Below are 20,515 nucleotides of genomic sequence, written 5' to 3'. Positions count from 1 at the left end.
TGGGAAGAAATGTGTAATAGCACATCATTACATAGTATTTCCTCCATACAGACATAACAGTTGTAAATAACCTCAAGAGCATAGATCACAGTTACATGTAATAAAACAGTTTTGAGTATTTATCACCTTTACTTTCAGTATAACTAATTGTAAGTTTGTAGAAGTTAAGTGTTAATAATGATTGATTCTGTAACTGAGTCACCAAAGTCATGGAAAGTTAATCGTTCTCGTGAGCAGGCTGTCGCATACCACGGGCTATATGCCTCTGTGAGCAGAGCCCAGAAACGATGGTGTATCGCTAGTGACAGGCGTGGCTCCTACTTGAGCCCCAGGTGGTGCTCCTGGTTTTCAGGCCCATCCTGTGGTGGGATGCAGTGAATTCTAATCCAGAAGTGCTGAGGCCTCAGCAGACCAGCAAAGGTCTGGAGTCCAGCTGAAGAGGAGTCAATGTTCAGGAACGTTTCCAGAGTTAACTGCCAGGCCTATGAACTTTGGAAGGGAGTGTCATCATGAGACCCACACAGCCTGTTGTTCTTCGGTGGTCATCTGTCCAGGGGAGCTGCCCAGGGAGTCATTCGGCAGGAGCATCCATTAGTGATCCAGAGCACCCTAGTTCTCATCTACACCTGAACTCCCCTCTTTTATGAGATCTCATCGGCTCTGTTCCTAGATGCTATTTTGGACAGAAGCAAGGGAGAAGGGAGGAAATCCAGAAGATGGAGAATTTATTACAAAGAGACTAGATCATCTAAAAAGAGACTAGACCAAACTGAAAGGCAAATGTGATTCCATAAATTAATATATTTAAAGTTTGTTTTTCTCTCCCCTGCTACCCAGTGGGGTAGACCTTTGCAAGGGAGATTAAGGAGTTGTAGGTAATAAAGACAAGGCAGGTTCTTCACATCTCATGTGGTGTGGACAATACGTGACCTTGATGCTCCTCTCTTATCTTTTCTGCAGATGTCACTATGTATGCCATCAAAAAGTAAAATAAATGAATGCTATCATCATTACCTGGGTTTGAGACTATAGGCAGGTAATGTTCCTGCAATTAGGCCATAAAATGGATGTCGGCAATGACTCTAATGTTCTGTGGTGCCAAGGGTGGAGGGATGTGTGGCTGTGACTGGAAATTGGAACTGCGAAAGGGGTATCTCACAAGGCAGCGTAGTGAGCAGGGTGCTGGGTAAAGCCCTGCATCTTGTTCTCCCAAGTTCTCCCAAGTCTGCTAAAGTGGAACTTTAAGTTTCTTTACCGAAGTAAAGTGAATTTTAAAAGGTAGGATGACACTGACTTTCTTCAAATTTAAATTTTAATAGTCGATTACCTGTAATTTTTAAAATATTTTTTTTATTCTGAAAATGAATTTTCCACAATAATGCAATTAGTTCCAAAAAATGAGCTCATTTATCTTGCTTTTCTACAAAGGACAATTGAAACATTTAAGGCAAGATTCACTTATTCATCTCCATTTTAATATGGAAAGAAAGTAGCAGACTTCAGATACTGGTTAAGATTAACAAAATATGGGAAAGCTCCTTTTTCTTTTCTTTTTTTTTCTTTTGGTCGCTTCCTGTATAAGAGCTTTACATTACTATGGATATTTTATAGTAAGACACTTTTGTTTCTGACTTTCTTTATAAGCCCATTTTAAAATTTAAAGGCACACAATAAAGCTTTATGCATTTATTAAAATATACACATTTTGGTAAATTTAGAATTTTTCCCTTAGTATCTTGATAAATCAATATATTGTCAACATCACAGTCATTTAAAAATAAAACACACTTCATAACATATCTGCATATTATTTCTTTCTTCATAACACTACACACCCCATTGTACAATGCACCAATGGGAATTAGAAACCACAAAACGAACAAACTTTAACAAATACAGAAGTTCATACCAGGAAAAAAAAAAGCAGAGAACAACACCAGAAGTTACCATCTGCAGAAAGCAAGTTGTACTTCTTAAGGACCAAACAAAAATGAAACATGTTAGTAAAATTTACAAGCTGTATTTATAACTTTGGATATGAATTAAACAGTAACATTTCTTTTCCACAGTGAGAAAAGCTAGAATGAGTCCTGGTTAGATGGTGTGCCAACATGGAATGAGGACTGTAGCTGCTCTTTAAAAGACCTGCAGCCCCTTCTGTCAGCCCAGACAGATGAGGTATTTATACACCATCATAGCATTAACCGTGCTTTTGCTTTGGAAAGTAGGGGTTTATGATTTCCAGGGTAGATTCTAGCTTTTGTGAGCATGAGTGAGTGAGGCAAAGTATCTGGAACTGCAAAGACCAATCCGTAGGAGATGTACAAGGAACGGCTTCCGCATCCCAGTACCAGAATGAACACAGTCCTTCATAGTCTGCACTTCCCGGGGGACTCACATGACCCACAGTTCCCATTAGCCAATGTCACCAATGCCAGTGTCAGAAAAATGAGGGGAAAATCACAGAGTCTATATGAAAAAATCCACAGGCTAATACCAAGTTCTAATACCAAGCCATTTTCTTTCCTTATGGTATCAAAATGCACACATGTTCTTATAGAAAGAATATGGAATTACAGTTGCCTGCTTTCAGAAGACTTCAAGCCCAAAGCTGTTGTGCATTTTGTTAACTCCATACAGGTGGTATACTGTTTAATGACTTCTAACACTATTTTAGTTGATACTACAGAAAATATGTTCACTTTCGATGGCCTTCAAAACGTCCACTAATCCTTTTTGGGCTTTAAGTTCTAAAAAAAGAAGAGAACGTTTTCTTAGAGAAGGAGTTTTGGCAAAAGGTAAGTGCCTAGGTATTTCAAAAGGATGCGTGAGTTACTCAAGCCAAGCAAAAAGAGGAAAGCTTTTTAGAAACGAACTTGCTCCTGAGCGGGAAGAAAGTTAACAACAGCCTCTCCTCTAAAATCTTTGAGACAATGAAAGTAGATACAGGACTATCGGACACGATAGGGGTTTCTTGCTACCCACCATCATTCCAGCTGAGAAATACAGTAGCCTTGGGAAAACAGCATCCGGATTTCCGGTCGTGGCGGAGGCCTGCTGGCTGGGACGCTGTCCTGCGTGCGCGTTGTTCATTTACACGTTACTGGCTCTTTCACTGCGGCACCATTGCTGCGTACAGGTTGGCACCCATCTTTCCGAGGGACTTTAGAGGCCCCTATAGACAAAGGGGTCCTTAGAGTCTGGGAGGTGCATGCATATGGGAGAAACCGAGGCTCCGCGAAAATTTGGGATAGAAAAACGCTCCTGAACAAGTTATGTTCTAAAACAGCAAGAAAATGGAGTGCGAATTCCACGTGGCACATTTGGAGGGTGTGTTTCCTTTGCTCTGTTCTCTCCACTAGCATAAGATACTAAGGCCAGCTTCGGAGTGCTGACTAACCCGAGGGCTTTAGTCCAAGAGTGGACTGCTGATTGCCTCCTGGACTCGGTGAGTTGACCCCAGCTGTGGCTTCAGACACGTTTTCCGATTTCTGACATCTCCACCCAAGAAGGCAGTCTAATCGGAGACGCAAAATCAGTATACCTGTGGCTGACCCTCAGTGGGCTTTCACTGATATCTCAGCCCTGCTAAAACCTGGTGAGAAAGTGGATAGCAATTTCTTCTAGTCTTTTAGGCTGATTCTCAGACTCTTTCTTGTAGCTTCTCTTTATGTTGCTGTGAAGAGTTATAGCCCCTTGTAAAGTTGATTTCCAACAAGTGAGGTGTAAAGGAGTTCAGGTTCATCAACTCTTTTTGGAATGGGAGAAAATATTTCTTTGAAGGAGTTTGTGTTTTATTTTCCCAATATTACTAGGTTTTTATCCTGACCAACCCATAGGTTTTAGAGAAAGAAAGATCATTAAATTCAGTAGTTTTCTCCCTCTGTTTATTAAAAAGGCTCATCATAACCACTGTGTTGATATTTGATTAGCTGTTAGTTTGTTACTAAGAAGTAGAACTGGATTCTTGACCTAATTCTGTCATTCTTTACCTTTCACTAGTTCAAAGTGGCTTTGTACTCAGGTTTCAGTAAAATCTTGAGCTGCAGTTTTAACGTTTAGGTTAGATAGATATAAAATGTTGTTAGCTTTGTTGTTTAAACGTATTACTGAAAATTTTAATGTGGCTGGGAATAACTGTGTTGTCTGTCTACATGTTAAATGAACAAACTTCTCCTCGGCTAATGATGAAATCAGACAGGATTTCAAAGGAAATATCATATGTTGTTTTAAGTTTGGATATTTTTCCCCTTTAATATGTGAAATCAACTTGGAGTGTGTATGTATTTATGAACTCCTTGCCTGGGCAGAGGAAGCCACTGCTCCAGCTTCTTAAAGTCCAGCCTTCACTGATTCACTTTCATCATTTTCTCAGTGCCTCCCCACCCAAGGAGAGCTGGCGAGCTCAGTTCAACATTCATGTCTATCTGTGCATGAGCCCTGACCTGCCTTCTCAGCATTATTTCCTACAGTTCGAAATTTGAATCATGTATTCTTGTCAGACTAGCTTCTTGCTTTCCCTTGAAGGAGACACAGCACAAATTATTAGTCAAGAGACAGTTATCAGCCACAACCTATACCTTACTCATGCTGATCCTGCACTTGGCAGGCATCTCCTTCGTTTCTACCTGGCAAAATTTTGCCCATCCCACAAGGCTCAACACAAGGGCTGCATTCTCTTTGATCTTTCCATTGGAGGAAGGTCTTTTCCATATTTGAATCTCTACAGCACATAATATGCTCTCCACAAATATTGTTGAATAAGTTATTTCATTTTCCTTTCATTCATCCATCTACCCATCCATCAGATTATCAGATATTTATTGAACACCCACTATAAGCCAGGCACAAGTAGTGGGTAAAATCTAGCCCTGAAGCTTTTCTGTGGGTGTCAATGGTCTAAGCTATTGCAATTCTTCGCCTCCTGAGGAAAGATTTAGTCTTATCATGCTGAAATACTTCTTGCTGTCATTGTCAACAATTTCATTATTTCTTAAGTTGCTCCCTCATTGGCAAATTTAGCAATGCCTATCAAGGTTCTCCATTTGTGCACTAAATGCACTTATAGCTTTGTCTTATCCTTTCTTTTCTATTTTTATTTGCCTCACATTCCTCATTTCTTTTTTTTTTGGTATTATATGTATTTTAATAATCACTTGAAATCCTCTGGAAATGAAGGAGAGTACTAATAAGTAGCATACATTTAAAAAACCAAATAATTAGCTCCAAGCCATAAATCCATATTATGAAATCTCACTGAAAGAGCTCTTGCTACAGAGGATTCAGTAACATATAGGGTCTTCCTAGGATGTTGTTCAAGGGGCTAAGTGTCTGAGGTAATTATAGGGTCATCTTACTTTTAATGTGGTCCCACAAATATAGTCTTAAGAAAATGAATTAGGAGATGCTAGTATCATTCTAGTGATTAATGATATTTGAAAACTGCACTGTGAAATCTGAGTCTATTTCACAGAGGCTGGGAACCATGAGAGAAAAACATGTCTATTTATCTTGAAAAACTTTCTATCATACTGACTAATTTTTTTTTTAAAAAAACAAGGTCACTAGTGAAATGACTAACCAATTTGGAGCAATAAAGAGAGCAAAGCTTAAAAAAAATATAGAGATACTATTTGAGAGAAATAACTCCTGGAATGAGGGTGATTTCGAGAGAGTCTTTATGAAATCAGTACCAATAGGGTTTACCAAGTATGAGTCCTCTCTTCTCATGCTACAGAAACTCCACATATCTGCCAGCAGACAGTTGTTACAGTAATACTTACACCTTATTAATAAAAGGAAGCTCTTTCACGCATGTTAAGCTTTTGTTATTTTGCATTCGTATTTCTCATATTTCTCTTTGAACACTTTTAATAAATACAGCTCCACCCCATCTGTCTGGATATGTCTCAAGTCTCATAGATTATATTTAAATTAGGCAGATTTGTTCAGTCCTAAGACCAGTTCCAAAGTTTGTTTTCACAAGAAGTACTAATTTAATCTCCAAAGATATATTTCACACACCAGCCACTGTATCTTTATGGTTAATCTTAGGGGAGAGAGAAATGGAATTGCCAAGCATTACATTAAGATGAAAAAATGACCTCAGGAAAACCAGAGTTATAGAGGAATGAAAAAAAAAAAAGGATCTGGAGAACAGTAATTATTTGAATTTAAATGGCATACATTGGCTTCGGTGGGAAATTCAATTTATTAAAGACAAACTAGTTTCAGTTAGCCTTTTTATAAATATTATTATTTTTAAAGCCCAGTTCATCAACCAAGAGGACTTGCCATGTTTGGTTGTTTTATCTACATTTATCAGGTTCCGATGCTGCCCTTTCCCTGGGCTGTGAACGTCCAAGGGCAGATGTTACATTTCTTTTTATTCCTATTGTTTAGGATTTGGTGCATTTTCGATCATTGTTAGTTTCACATAAAAATGTGCTTTTGTGTCCTGTCTATAATCCTGAGCCATGCCAAGATGGCACAAATCTCAACCTTTAAGAAAGAACAGACCTAAACATTAGTTGATGTTCTGGAAAACTTTTGGCATAACTCAAGATCCAGGAGACAGAGAGAGCAAAGAAGTTACTAGTTTGCCCTGCTTTCAGGAAATCCTCACAAAGATTTTAGCTTGACCCAAATTGTGCCTTCACATACATGGGTACACATCTCAAGGTACTGTATGAACCCCTATAACCCAAGACTAGAATGCATAGACCATGTGTTTTTTTCTTGTTGCAAATGTCCTCTTCTAGTTTGTTTCTTAGAAAATAATCTTTAAGAGCCTCTCTTACGGTCCAGGTTTAGACCTTGTGTGATAAGTCGCTTCAGTCGTGTCTGACTCTTTGTGACCCCATGGACTGTAGCCCACCAGGCTTCCCTATTCATGAGGATTCTCCAGGCAAGAATACTGGAGTGGGTTGCCTTACACTTCTCCAAGGTTTAGACCTTATCAGGTAGATTTTTTTCTCTGGGCTTTAGTGAAACTACTTTGGGAAATAACAGGAAAAATCCATGTCTGAAAGTGAGCTACTCCAGAGGAGTAGGGTTCAGAATGAAATGTGATCTCATGGAATGTGATTACCTAAGTAGCTATGCTTCAGTATTTTTTGTTTTCAGATTAGCACCCACCAATCAAGTGGTTGCATATCTCAAAAAACTTCAGAATTTATAATTTAAGAAATCTGAAATAGAGTTTGCAATGTGATCTCAGTGGCTGGGTCACTTCTCCTTGTAAAGCTTTTTTATCTGATCATAAAACAAATAGCCTACTTCTTCAAGGCATATTAGTGCCATGAAATCATGCTCCTACTTTGCCCTCTTTCATCATATCAGCAGGAGCTTAGAGTCTGGTGTAAGAGAAGGCATGACATGACAGAGAGTTAATTTTTGCCAGTGCCCTTCTGGCCTTCACTGCAAGAGATGGTTATTCAGTTTTGTTTTGTTTTTTCCCCTCCTGGGCATTTAAGTAGAGTTTTGATGGTGCTTCTTACCTTATTATTGGGTCTGACTGTCTTACAGCGAGTCTGAGATCTTTGGGATCATTGTCTCAGAGTTCCTGACCTTTGCTGCATCCTAAAGTTCTAGTTTGGAGACTGTGAGAATCTTGGTGAAGGAAAAAGAAGTATGCATCACCATGAATTTGTTTTTGTGAGATTTCAGAACAAAATGTTGCTTTCTGAGAAAGTGCCAAGTGCCACATGGCCTCGAGGAGTGGCTCTCAGCCTAGCATTCTGAGAACAGGGCTCTGCCCTTGACATCTCAGGTGGTTGAAATGCTGCCTTGTGCCCAACCCCACCTGCTTTGGCACATCTCCAACGGTTTCACTCCCTGCTTCTTGGGGCCTTAGTAAGAAGCAAAAAGATTCAACCAGCAAAGCAAAGGCCTGGGAGACACTGCCATCTGCTCTGATGGTTGCACCTGATATAATTTCTCATAGCTTTTAGTTTAGTTTTTTGTTTGCTTTTGCAAGGGGACTAGTTATGGGACCCAGGTGAAGCCCTTCCGCAGAACTGTCGTGAAGAGCAGAGGTGGCAAATGACGGGCTATGACTGGGGACTGACTTTGGGGAAGGCTGGAGTTTTGAAATGAGAGCCAAAGAAGTTTCCACCTTCTAGCCCACAGGTGAAGTTACTGAAAAGAAATCGCCACCATTTGTGTACATTTCTGGTGTGTGTGCTCCTACTCTGGAGAGTAATCTAACTCATCGTTTGCAATCAGGGCCTCTGAGTTCTGTTTGTGTTTGCTTTTGCTCTTCGCCTTGCTACTCGTCCGGGTGTTGGGCTGCGTATCTGACATCTGCTGGTAATAGAAGCCTTTGTCCTCGGCCGGCCCGCCCCAGTTCTCCTGGCTCTCGCCCTCAGTGGCATAGGAGAAGCCCTCCTCCACTGAGAAGGGGTCGTCCACGTCGTAGCGCTGGTACGTGCTCTGGTGCAGGGCTTCTTCTCGGGCGCTGATTTCCAGGGTGCTATTCCAGATGCCGTACCCAAAATAAATGAGCATACCTGCAGCGGGGGTGGGGTGAGTGGGGGGAAGCACAGGTGAATAAGCTGTTGTTTGGGGATCCACGCGTCAAGCAGGGGGCTTACTCTCAACGATGAGAGCAGGCCTGGTGGTGGATGTGTTTTCTTTGGTCTGCACAGCGTTTTGAAAAGACTCGACTTAGATGCCATTTAAAAATGGTAGATCTTTAAGCAACCCATGCTTAGAGCGGAAGGACTGACAATGCTGTACCCACATTCCTACATGGAAACTTCTGGCTGGAGCTGAGACCTGGGCATCTCTTCAGTTAGGATATGGCGTACTTGAGGTCACCTCAGTCCCCACTCCCCTGTTGACGTCTAGCTCACTATACTCGTGTAGGTGCCAGCCAGGAATTTGCCTTTTCTTTTCTGGTTTAAATAGTTACGGAGCACCCACAGTGTACTCCCAGCCTTCTCCTAGCATTTTACGATCCCAGATTTCCACTTACGGGCTCATTGTTTTATTTCACCACATGTGTGAGTGCTAAGTTGCTTCGGTCATGTCTGACTTTGCGATTCTACGGACTATATAACCCACCAGGTCCCTCTGTCCTTGGGATTGTCCAGGCAGGAATACTGGGGTAGATTGCCATTCCCTTCTCCAGATGATCTCAGCCCAGGATCGAACCCACGTCTCTTCTCTCTCCTACATTGGCGAGCGGGTTCTTTACCACTAGTGCCACCTGGGAAGCCCCATTTTACCACGTAGCAACATGCATATATGTGATGTACTTTGCCCCTTTTCACTCACCAGAGTCATCATACTTTACTGTCACTCAGCTGTCCACTTTCGTTTGTGGACTCTCAGTGCCTGTGGACTCTCATGCCACTGTTACGACCTCAGAGTACCTGTTGAGTGATTATCTGTACAGGGTGGTTCTAGTTTATAGACTGTGGAAAACTGGCACTTAATGTTTGTTGAAGGGATGAATGAGAACTCCCAATGAGCATGAAATGTTCAGTGCAATCTCCTTTTGATGTCATTCCAAGCAAAGGAAAGAAGCCTCCCTTCCTAGTTAACCTGTAGCATTATATGGGCTACTGTCTCATTTCTATAAGAATTTTTAGGAAAAAAATATATGAAAATAGTTTGAGAAAAGCCCATGGAGGCCCAGGGCCTGGAATGCTGCGAACCATAGCGTTGGAGGCCAAGGGGCATGATGGTTAAGAAGGTGAGGTCTGAGTACAAACCCTGCCTCCATCACTGTGTAACCCTGGACCAGTTACTGGGCCTCATTGTGCCTCAGCTTTCTCTTGTATGAAATCTCGAGAGTACTGTACCAATACAGGGGGCTGCTATGAGGAGGAAACGACATAAGCAGTGATTCTCAACCCTGGCTGCACCTGGCGGGTCACCTGGGGAGTTCCTGCACAATCCTGATACCTCATCCCTTGGAGATTCTGATTTAATTGGTCTTCATTGTGACTCAGGTGTAGGTGTTTTTAGAGCTTCACAGGTGATTCCAGTGGTCAGCCAAAGCTGAGAACCCCTGAGATAAGAAACCTTAAAGCTCCTGAGGCAGGAATTCCCTTGCAGTCCAATAGTCAGGATTTATCATTTCATCGCCCTGGGCCCAGTTCAATCCCTGGTTGGGGAACTAAGATCCCGCCAGCCACACAGCTTGGTAAAAAAACAACATTGCAGGTTGGGGCTTCAATATGAATTTGGGAGGGACACAATTCAGTCCATAATATTAATATAGACTAACAAAGGGGATAAGATGGACTCATAAAATACCACTGCAAGCCTTGTGACGTGGCCAAAAAACCCCCAAAACTCCTGATGCGTGTGTTCCACTGCCCACTTTGGCCGTTTGGTGGCCTGGCCACTGCTGTCCCCTCGGTTTTGCAGCTCCTTCCAGGTACCAACACATTCTTCTGGGTGGCACTAGTCTCTCTGACTTTGCTAACCCTGCAGGCATCTGCTGGGCTGTTTGCTTAGAACCACAAGGTAAAGCCTGCTTTCCGCTCTGGTCCCCGAGGTATTCTGCTTCCTTTTGAATTTGAAGTGTGTCTTTTTAGCTTGGATTTCTCCCTCCTTGTCTCAGATGACTCTCCCTGCCACCACCACTCCCTCCCCCCCTCATTTTCCTGTGAAATCAACTTTCCAGGAGCCAAAGTAAGCAGAGATTTATAGTCCTAATTGGTAATAAATCCTGGAGTTAATCATTGGCAGATGTGGCTGTTCTCAAATAGCAATTTCATTTTTTCTGAGCATGGATCTTACTCTTTCTTGGCTGGTGCTGGGGGTGGGGTGGGCATGGGGGATAGTTCTTATCATGGAGAACAAGGCACCAAATCGAGGCCTCTTTTAAAAGGGCTACCAGTTTGCTGCTTGGAGAATACCTGTTGGAAGCACATTTGAAATGAGAGAGTAAATTTCAGGAGACTGCGTTTATTGTCAGGCACACACCTCCTTTTGCCCAGTTTTTCTTTCTTGCTGTCTTTTCTCCTAGACATCCAAGTAGGTGGCAGAGCTTGCCTCCCCTGTCTGCTTGGTATCTGTTATGTCAGTTCTTTCCTTTTTGATCCCGTTCTCAGATCCTGTTTGTAAGCGTGTTGTTTCCCTACTAAACTTAATAAAATTTTTTCTTTTCCCCTTGCCCCTGGCTTCTCCTCTGTACTACAGAGGTCATCAAGCACTGGTTTGACATCTATTCTGACAGACCTTCCCCTAACCCTGCCAAGTATTGGGGTGTTTTGTCTGATAGACTGTGAAGTGAAAGTGTGAAAGTGTCAGTCATTCAGTTGTGTCCGACTCTTTGTGACTCCATAGACTGTAGCCCGCCAGGCTCCTCTGTCCACGGAATTCTCCAGGCAAGAATACTGAAGTGGGTAGCCAGTCCTTTCTCCAGGGGATCTTCCCGACCCAGGGATTGAACTTGCATCTCCTGCATTGCAGGTGGATTTTTACTGTCTGAACCCCTAGGGAAGCCCATCAGATAGATTGGTTTATGATAATTGTCTAAGAACTTTGGTGTGATTCCTTATAGAATCATAGATATTTAGAGCTGGGAAAGAGTCTGTGTCCTTGATCTGTTCGAATACCTTCGTTTTATAGATGGAGAAATGGAGACTGGGAAAGGCTGAGTCACTTGCCTGGGCATGTGAGGGGCAGCACCAGCAGTCCATGAGAGAGGAGGCTCTAGCTTATCCAGCCCTTCACAACCCCTCCCTCACTGGGTTAGAGACTGCCTGGCACAGAAATAGTCAGTGCGAGCTTAGGTTTTGTTTTGGGAGTGGTTGGGCTTGGAAGGAACATGAGTATGTATGTGTGTGTGTGTGTGTGTGTGTGTGTGAGTACTCAAATGTGTCAACTATGATTACTTTGGGAAAGCAACCCATGGAAACATCCCTAAATATTTATGGGCCTTTTAATGTTTGCTCTGAGCCCCTACAGTTTCTAAGGTGTGTCACTCTGTCTTCAAAAGTACATTTCAAATATGAGGACTGTGCACCCAGAAGCGACTGTGTGCATTGGCCTGACAGCTTGCATAGACAGCTTGGGGCACATGCGCTCTCCTAGGGGTTGGTGTTCTGTCTGCCTTTATCCTTCTTGCTGGCCCCTGAGTCAGTTCAGGAAAAGTGGTGTGAGGCAGAGAAGGACTGGAGAAAAGGAAGAACGGAGAAGGACAAAGAAACAGAGGGGGACAAATGAAAGGGGAGCAGAGAGAGAGAAAGCGAGAGAGGGCGGGAGGAGAGAAACATGTATTACCATCTGTCACACATAAACAAGGGCTTTGTGTTGGAGGAGTAAACAGAGCTGCTAAAAGCCTCCTGTGTAGAAGCAGGGTGTTTTGTTTCTGCTCCTTTTTTCAGTTGGCTTAGAGAATGAAGCATGAGGTAGTTTCTGAAAAATCTGCGGGGATTCTGGGAATCCTGAACCATCTGGACAACACTTCACCCAGCTCCCCTGGGTGCTGAGGTCCTACAGTGGTGCGGCCTTTCTCCCAAGGAACTAAAAATACTCTACAAGTGTTATCTTGTTTAGATTCCTCCTGAGAATGGTGTGTGTGTGTGTAGGTTATGATTATGGCATTTCACAGAAGACTGTGGCACAAGACCAAATACAGGGTTTTCTATAGCTGCATAGTCAGTGTTCAGACTGTGCAGACGGCAGTTCCTTCCAGGTCCTTCCATGTCCTGATCCTGGCTGCTTCCAATTGTTATTTCTCCCGCCTACCAGGGGGTGGTTGGGAGGTGTACACTAATTGGAAACGATTTTGCTGAACTTTACTTCTTATAACATTTATTATCTTCTTATTTGGCTGTGCTGGGTCTTAGTTGTGGCATGTGGGATCTTATAGCTGCAGCAGGCGGACTGTAGTTCCCTGACCAGGGACTGAACTGGTCCCTTTGCCTGGAGAGCGCAGAGTCTTAGCCACCGGACTGCGAGGGGAGTCCCTGAACTTTACTTTTGAAGAATTTGAAACATACAGAAGTGGAGAGAACAGTATAAAAAGGCCCATGTATTCATCACTACCTTTTTCCCTCCTGACACCCACTCACCTACCCCTTTCTCTTTAGATTACTTTGAAACAAATTCCTTCCATCCTGTTTCCTCTGTAAATGCTTTAGCAGGTATCTATAAAATAGACTCCTCTAAAAAACTTAACTTTGTCCCATTATCACGTCTAAAAACGAATAATTCCTTAATATCATCTGATATCCAGAAGCATCAAAATTTTCCTGAATTATTTGTTTGGATAGACTCTTCACTTTTTAAAGCTATACACTTATTCCAATGATGCTGTCTTTGCTTGAAATAGGTTTTGGGTCCTATATTCAGGTTGTCAGTGGGATTGGGTTTATTCTTTTGTAAATCCTTGTGGATGGCAAAGTTTTATCTTTTGACAGTGGATTAGCTTTTAGGACAAGCCAGAAGTCATTTGGAATAAAGTCTCAAGACTAAGGTGGCTAATTGATAAGTAATATTATTTATTCTATTTGTGGATTTAATTCTCCAGTTCCATAAAAACGTAGATCCACTGCTTTGTAGGTATCTATCTGATATCTGAATAAATGAAAGGCAGGTAAAAAATCAGAAGGCAGCCAGCTTTTGTGCTACAGAGGGTCTTGGAGGCCCCCTGCTAGGCTGGAGTTATTTTTTATGTGATGGATTGTAGATGGGGCACTCAAGGCAGCAGCTAGTTAGCAGAAGGCACAGAAGTGTTCCAATATTTTCACAGCAAACATGGCTGTACTGGGCACCCAGTAATGGCAATGAGTCCCATGGGAAGCTGATTATATGGAAGGTAAATATTCAGAGGGAGGCTCTGGCTTCTTTTCCAGACAGTTCTGTGCCTGTGAGAGGTTCCGGCTGGACGAGGTGAAGGATCATGCCTTCAGCCATTGAATGGGCTTTCTTTATGTAACAGGACACCTTGTGATTGGAAAGTCCTTTATACAAACCTACATCCCAGAGGAGTTAAGACCTGCACAATATGCAGGGATTGAAATGGCATCAGAACTCACATCTTTTGAGTCTGCATGGAGGGCTGCCTATTGGGGGCCTACAGGAAGGTTTGGGATGCTAAGTTGCTTTCACAAGCCTGGGGCATCTCAGTATCAGCTGGCAAAACATCTATTTATTCCACTTGTCTTGGCCCTGTGCAAAGCCCTGTGTCATCCTGTGCAAACTAAACAAATGACCTCAAACCTACAAATGAGACGGGTAAGGGATCCTCTGGATCATGTGGGAGAAATCCTAGGATGAAAACTCAGCTCTGAAAAGAGACTAGGTGACCCAGAGCTAGACAGATTTCCAACCTGGCAGGTTCTAGCTCAGGTCACGAAGCAGGTTCCTGCTCTCTAGAGTCCCCCAGGAGCTTCCTGTGCCCTGCACGTGGCTCCACACTCGGTGCCAGAGGGGGTGGGCCACCTGACCGCAGGCTGGGTGGAGCTGTCTCTTTCTGGGGCGCCCCGTCAGGCAGGAAGCCCTGCCTGCTGCAGATAACTGAGGCACTTTGTTATGCCCAGAGGCTTTTTAATTTTTTCTAGTCTGGGATCAACTTTCCAAAACAGACACTTGCTGGTGCAGGAATGAAGATAGTACTGAGAAGGTGCCCTCCCATCCAGCACAGTCCCCACCAACTCTCACTTTGCTGGTTATTTTTTAAATACCCACAAGCCCTGTTGATTCTAACAACAGTTGGGTTTGTTTAATATGGTGTGGCCAGGAAGAGCAAGGCTCAGGACGAAGTGGGGACCAGAGGAGCTTCACTTCTGGGCCTGCAGTTGATCTAACATAATGTCACATTCTTTATGCTTCAGTTTCCCAGCTGCAAAATGGAGCTGGAGGCCCTTATTTTATTCGAGGAGTTATAATGGCTATGAGACCAAAGGCAGCCTTCTTAAAGAACATTAAAAACTCCAGCAGTTCCACTTCTTAACTTAGCAGAAACCCAACCAAAGCACAAACCCTGTGTGTCCATCGAAATCATGTGTGAGAATGCCGCAGCAGCTGCCATGCTGAATGCCCATGGATCCAAGAATGGGTAAATACATCGTGGTATATCAACACTGTGGGGTGCTAGACAGCAAGGAGAGCGAACAAGCTAAAACTGCAAGCACAGGGTTAGGATGACCTCACACCTGTACTGCTGAGGGAGAGGAGCCCATCGCTCACTCACAGTGCTGCCTGTTCTGGGTGAACTGCACACACCTGTTCCAGGGCCTTCCAGTGCGTGGTCTCCTGGCCCTCCAGTCTCAGCTGCCCCCTCCTCCCCAGGTGTCTCCCTGGCCAGCCCAGCACCTCCACCAGCAGGCAGCCTCAGCAGCTACAGGCTTTACCTGCGCCCTCCCTCCCTCTTGGAATCAGCTTGGCTTTGTTGCCATCCTCATCCTGGCCTCTGTGATTTTTCTTTCTCTTCTGAGCATAATTTTGATGTTGAAGCTGACAGTTTTCCCACTTCCTACAAGGAGAATTTCGAACTGATTTATGGGACATATCATTTGGAGTTTTTTCAGTCCCTCTGAGGAAAACCAGGTGGCGCTGGTAGTAAAGAAGCCGCTGGCCAATACAGGAGACTAAGAAATGCAGGTTCCATCCCCAGTTGGGAAGCTCCCCTGGAGGAGGGCCCAGCACCCAGGAATTTGTGTACCTTGGCGCCCTCTCAAGGTTGAAGTCATGGCCCCCTTCTCTCCCTTCTCGTCCAGTCATCACAATGGCTGCTTTGAGTCAGTTTCCAGTAGGATTTCAGATGAGAGCTCAGGCGAAAACCGTGAAGTGTGTCTTCTCTTTGGGATGTTGATGGTTTAGTCCAGGATTTATGAGGTCCGTTGCCCAAAGCACACGTCCCGTCTGTTCTCTAAAGCTGTGTGTGTGCTAAGCTGCTTCAGTTGTGGCCAGCTCTCTGCACCCCTATGGGCTGTGGCCTGCCAGGATCCTCGGTCTGTGGGATTCTCTAGGCAAGAATGCTGGAGGGGTGCTGGGCCCTCCTCCAGGGGAGCTTCCCAACTGGGGATGGAACCTGCATTTCTTAGTCTCCTGTATTGGCCAGCGGCTTCTTTACTACCAGCACCACCTGGTTTTCCTCAGAGGGACTGAAAAAACTCCAGATGAAATCTTGACATCTAGAGTAAGGGTTATGGTCATGGGGTCACAAAGAGTCAGACACGACTGGAGCAACTTGGCATGCAGGGTAAGGGTACCTGTGAGCTGGTCTAACGGATGGTTAATCTACAATAAAGGCCCACAGGGACCAGTAGACCTGACACGTGCCTGGAGAATACCATCATACAGTGTTCTTACTGGTCCCTGCTGGTTTCTGGGACTCTACCCAACTCCTTGAGGTATTCTTTTACAAAACTGCATCATTTAAGAGAAAAGGTAAATGAAGGCTGGCTTTGTGTTCATTTTGTTGGGGATTATTAAACTTTTGCTATGTGTGTTATTTCTCTTGTCGGAAGGAAAAGAAACAAGTGCTGGGTATCTATTAAGAACTGCTTCATTTCTCGCTATGAGTTGGGCTCTTCCGAAGGACAAAAACTTAGCTAAACATTGTTACAAAAATGCTGTAATGAAGATTCATTTAGAGAAATTTGGGTAAAAATGTGTTTGAGAAGATTATCAAGTTATGACTCAGCCCAACCATGTAAATCTTTTTAAAAAGTAGTGGATGTTTCATAATAAGCTCCATTTAGAAATCTCTCTACTGTTCTCCTTGGGAAACTTATATTATGAATAGAGAGATGAAAAAGAAAAATCTGACATTTTGGAGACTCAGATGTTTAGAGATGGGAAATTTATTCTATAAGATAGTTAAAGATTTTATAAGCCAATTTGGGGTTGTGGGATGGATATATTTTATATAGCAAAAACCAGGGAATTTTGTAATTAAATTATCTGCCTACCTGCTAATTATTGTCTTATTCTTCTCTCTAGATCAGTGTATCTCATATTTGAGCACACAGCAGAATTACCTGGTGGACTTGTTAAAATCTACATTGCCCTCAGAGATTCTGATTCTGTCTGTAGGTCTGGGCTGGAGTCTAAAATTGCATTTTTCACCAGTTTCCACGTAATACTGATGTGGCAGGTCTGGGATCTTACTTTGAGAACCGCTGTTCTAGATCATTGTAAACCTGGCTACACGACAGAATTACCCAGGGAAGCTTTAAAAATACCGTGGTTGGCCGTACCAGATCAATTGAATCAGAACATCTCTGTGGGGAGATCCTGGGCGTAGAATGTTTCAGAAGCAGCTCACATGATTCTGTTGTGTAGTCTGAGTTGAGAATCTTTGTTCTGGGCAAAACTTATCTATGAGCCTTCAGAGATAATGATACCAAAGCAGTTAGTAGCCAGCAGCTGGGTGCTTCTTAAACTACAGGCTCCAGTGCCCTCTGGCCCGCTCAGGCTGCAGGGTGGCACCCTCCCATGCCAGGGAGTATCAGTTTCTGGAGCCAGCTTGAAGTTTGTGTTATCAGCAAGATTACAAAAGGTTCTCTGGGAAGTTTCTTCTGCCTGATAATTGGGAAGGCAGCCTGAGTCAGAACAGGTTCACGCTGTACTTTTGCATGTGACAGCTAGTCTGGGAGACAATGAATCATTTCAGCTTTTTAAAAGAAAGGCAGGAAAGAAAAAGCTCTTACTGCTTCCCCTGCTGTTTTCTTGTTTAAGCCCCAAACTGCAACCAGATCAAGTCTAGCAGAATTATCTGCATTTTTACACATGAGTAAACTGAGGCCCAAAGGAATTAAATGAATTTCCCAAGGTCACAAGGAAGTGGCAGAGTTTTGATTTGAACTTGGGGCTGTCTGACTCCAAAGGCAATAGGCCATTGCATCACTTTTGCAAAATTCCTCTGGTGTTCCAGAAACACAGATATTATGCAGGACTGACTACATAATTTATAGGTCCCAGTGCAAAATGAAACCATGGAGCCTCTTGTTAAAACATTGTTAAGAATGCAAGAAGACAGCACCAGAGCATTAAGCCAAGCATGAGGCCCTGTGTGACTGCACAGATCATCCACCCGTGAAGCCAGCCCTCTGTTAATCTGCACAGACTACATCTCAAACATTCTGGGCAGATACGAAGGTCTGCTCAGAAGCACTGTGGTGGGGAGGTAGGAGGCCCCCACTGAGCATGGAGATTCTGGATTGTGGTAGCTCTGTGAATAGCTTCCTGTTATTCTTGCTGACCTTGAGCATGTTATTGAAACTTTTGGAAGTTCAATTTACTTATCTGTATAGTTAAGAGAGGGAGAAGTGGGGAGTGTTTCAATGTTTCTCAAACTTTATTTACATTTTATTTATATACTACATTTTTAATGTAGTGACTATGATTGTGGACTCTGGAATTATACCACCTGAGTTCTAATTTGGCTTTGCTATATTCTAACTATGTGACCTAAGTCAAGTGCCTTAGTTTCCTCATCTGTAAAATGGATCTGGTTGTGTGGATTAAATAAGTTAATATAAGTGAAGCCTTTGGAATGATGGCTGATATGTGGTAAGTGCCATATAAGTGTTATTTATCGCTTTGAATCATATGGCTTAAGTACTCATGTTTTTCCTTCTGTTTAACTCACTTTTGAAATTTAAAAATAATTGGGCTTTCCTGGTGGTACCGCGGATGAGAATCTGCCTGCCAGTACAGGGGACACGGGTTTGATCCCTGGTCTGGGAAGATCCTACATGCCTTGGAGCAACTAGGCCTGTGTGCCACATCTGCTGAGTCCTTGTGCTGCAGATACTGAACCCTCGTGCACAGCTACCGAAGCCTGTGCGCCTGGGGCCTGTGCTCCAACAAAAGAAGCCAAAAGAAGCCGCCGCAATGAGAAGCCCAAGCACTGAAATTAGAGCGTAGCTTCTGCTTGCAGCAACTAGAGAAAGCCTGAGAAAGCTTGAGCGCAACAACGAAGACCCAGCACAGTCAAAATTAAAATAAATGAATTATTAAAAAGCAATGATTTGAGTATGTCTGTTTGTGTAGTGTTTGTGAAAGTGAGTAGTAACCTTACGATATTTTGAAAAGCTCATATGCTCTCTAAAATCAGTCCAAATATTAACAGTGGAATAGTTACCACACTGTGGGTAACACTGTACTAGATATTGAAGGCTATATCTAGCTTGGATAGTCCAGGAAAAGGTGAATAAATTCTGGGGTATTTGTGTCTGTGCCTTTATTCATTTGACGAACATATGACTCTAATATTTCTACACACTTTAGTCATTTCTACCCATAGTATCATCTTTGCATTGGTTTGCTTCTTGTTCCAGTGGCAAAATGTTTAAACAGAAGTGAGAGATTGTGAATAAATCATTTAAATGCTTAGAACTTTGACAAGTCAGTGGGGTCCTTTCAAGAGATCCCTTAAAGTCTAACAAGGGATGAGGCTTAGGTAGTGGAAAATTGGTACAAAATGCCGACAGGAAGGTGCAGGATGGCCTTCAGAGGTGAGGAATCTTCTGGGAGACATATGCTCTTGCCTTTGATTACTGTGTTCCGGCCCCCACTTCCCTCTGTCTAAAACCTATCTTGTCGTCCAGTTTAAATTCTGCCTCCTTAAAGTCCTTCCCAACTATTCTGACTGAAAGATTCCTTTTTCTTATCTGAAGAGTGCTTTATAATCACAGATAGGTATTTATTGAGCATGAACAACAATGTGGTTTGGGAACAGAGGTCACCACATTGAACACCCATATTCCTCATCTCAAGGAGTGGTTGGGCTACGACTCCACAAGTCAGTTTGTTGCCTTGCCCAGGCTGGTTGATTCACACGTATTTATTTTGCCTCCCTTATTCTTTACTCTCCTATTCCTCAAAGCACCTAAGGACCTTCCTTAGCTAAGTATTTGTTGCCAGAGATGCCAGGGTTACCGAATTATATAGGAAATACAAAAATAATAAATAAGGAATCTTAAAATGAGCATTCACTTAAACATCTCTCTTAAGTTATCATGAGCCCCTATCCCCAGCCATTTCATCAGTAATGGTCGAATATGTTAAACAGGTAATGTGAATATAATATAAACTGATTCCAAAGGAAAATTAGAAATCTTGGGGACGATACAGGACTGTCTGAAAGCAGTGAAGTTGAGTTTAGAGAGAGCAATGGTAATTCACTTAAAGCTGTGGATGTTGAGAACCTGACAGAGCCTTATCAGTTTTCAAGAGAAGAAGAGAAAATCGGCAAGGATGATGATGTGATAGGTATTTTCCAAGAAAATGATTGGAATATCAATGGATGAGGAAAGATCTTGGGAAAAAATGAAATGCTCAAATATTTTGTGAAAGTTGATAAAAAATGAGGACTATTCAATGGTGCCAGGATGTAATTTTTGTCAAAAAATTATGCCAAGAATGCATACTTAATTCATACTTTGCTTGTTTAAAAATATGGCATGATTGCTATTTTAATTCTGTCCAACATAAGATAAATAAAATTCTTCATGATTTTTAGTTTTTAAGAATTCCGATCAACCTTTCCCACCCTCAATTTATATGTTGTTTTTGTCCTTTTTAAAAAATGTGGATT

At 42.8% G+C, this 20,515-nt stretch overlaps 1 protein-coding gene across 1 annotated transcript in view; it reads right to left on the bottom strand.

The window, feature by feature from the left end:
- Window positions 1-1,671: 1,671 nt before the first annotated feature.
- SLC7A14 (solute carrier family 7 member 14) overlaps window positions 1,672-20,515 on the bottom strand; it is a 114,792-nt gene continuing 95,948 nt past the window's right edge. Inside the window, exon 8 of the mRNA XM_027958409.3 lies at window positions 1,672-8,510. Coding sequence (XP_027814210.1) covers window positions 8,188-8,510 — 323 coding nt within the window. The 3' untranslated portion in view covers window positions 1,672-8,187. The remainder of the gene's footprint in view (window positions 8,511-20,515) is intronic.

This window comes from Ovis aries, chromosome 1, assembly GCF_016772045.2.
Source record: "Ovis aries strain OAR_USU_Benz2616 breed Rambouillet chromosome 1, ARS-UI_Ramb_v3.0, whole genome shotgun sequence".
Taxonomy (NCBI): domain Eukaryota; kingdom Metazoa; phylum Chordata; class Mammalia; order Artiodactyla; family Bovidae; genus Ovis; species Ovis aries.
This window is presented reverse-complemented; position numbering and strand designations above follow the sequence as displayed.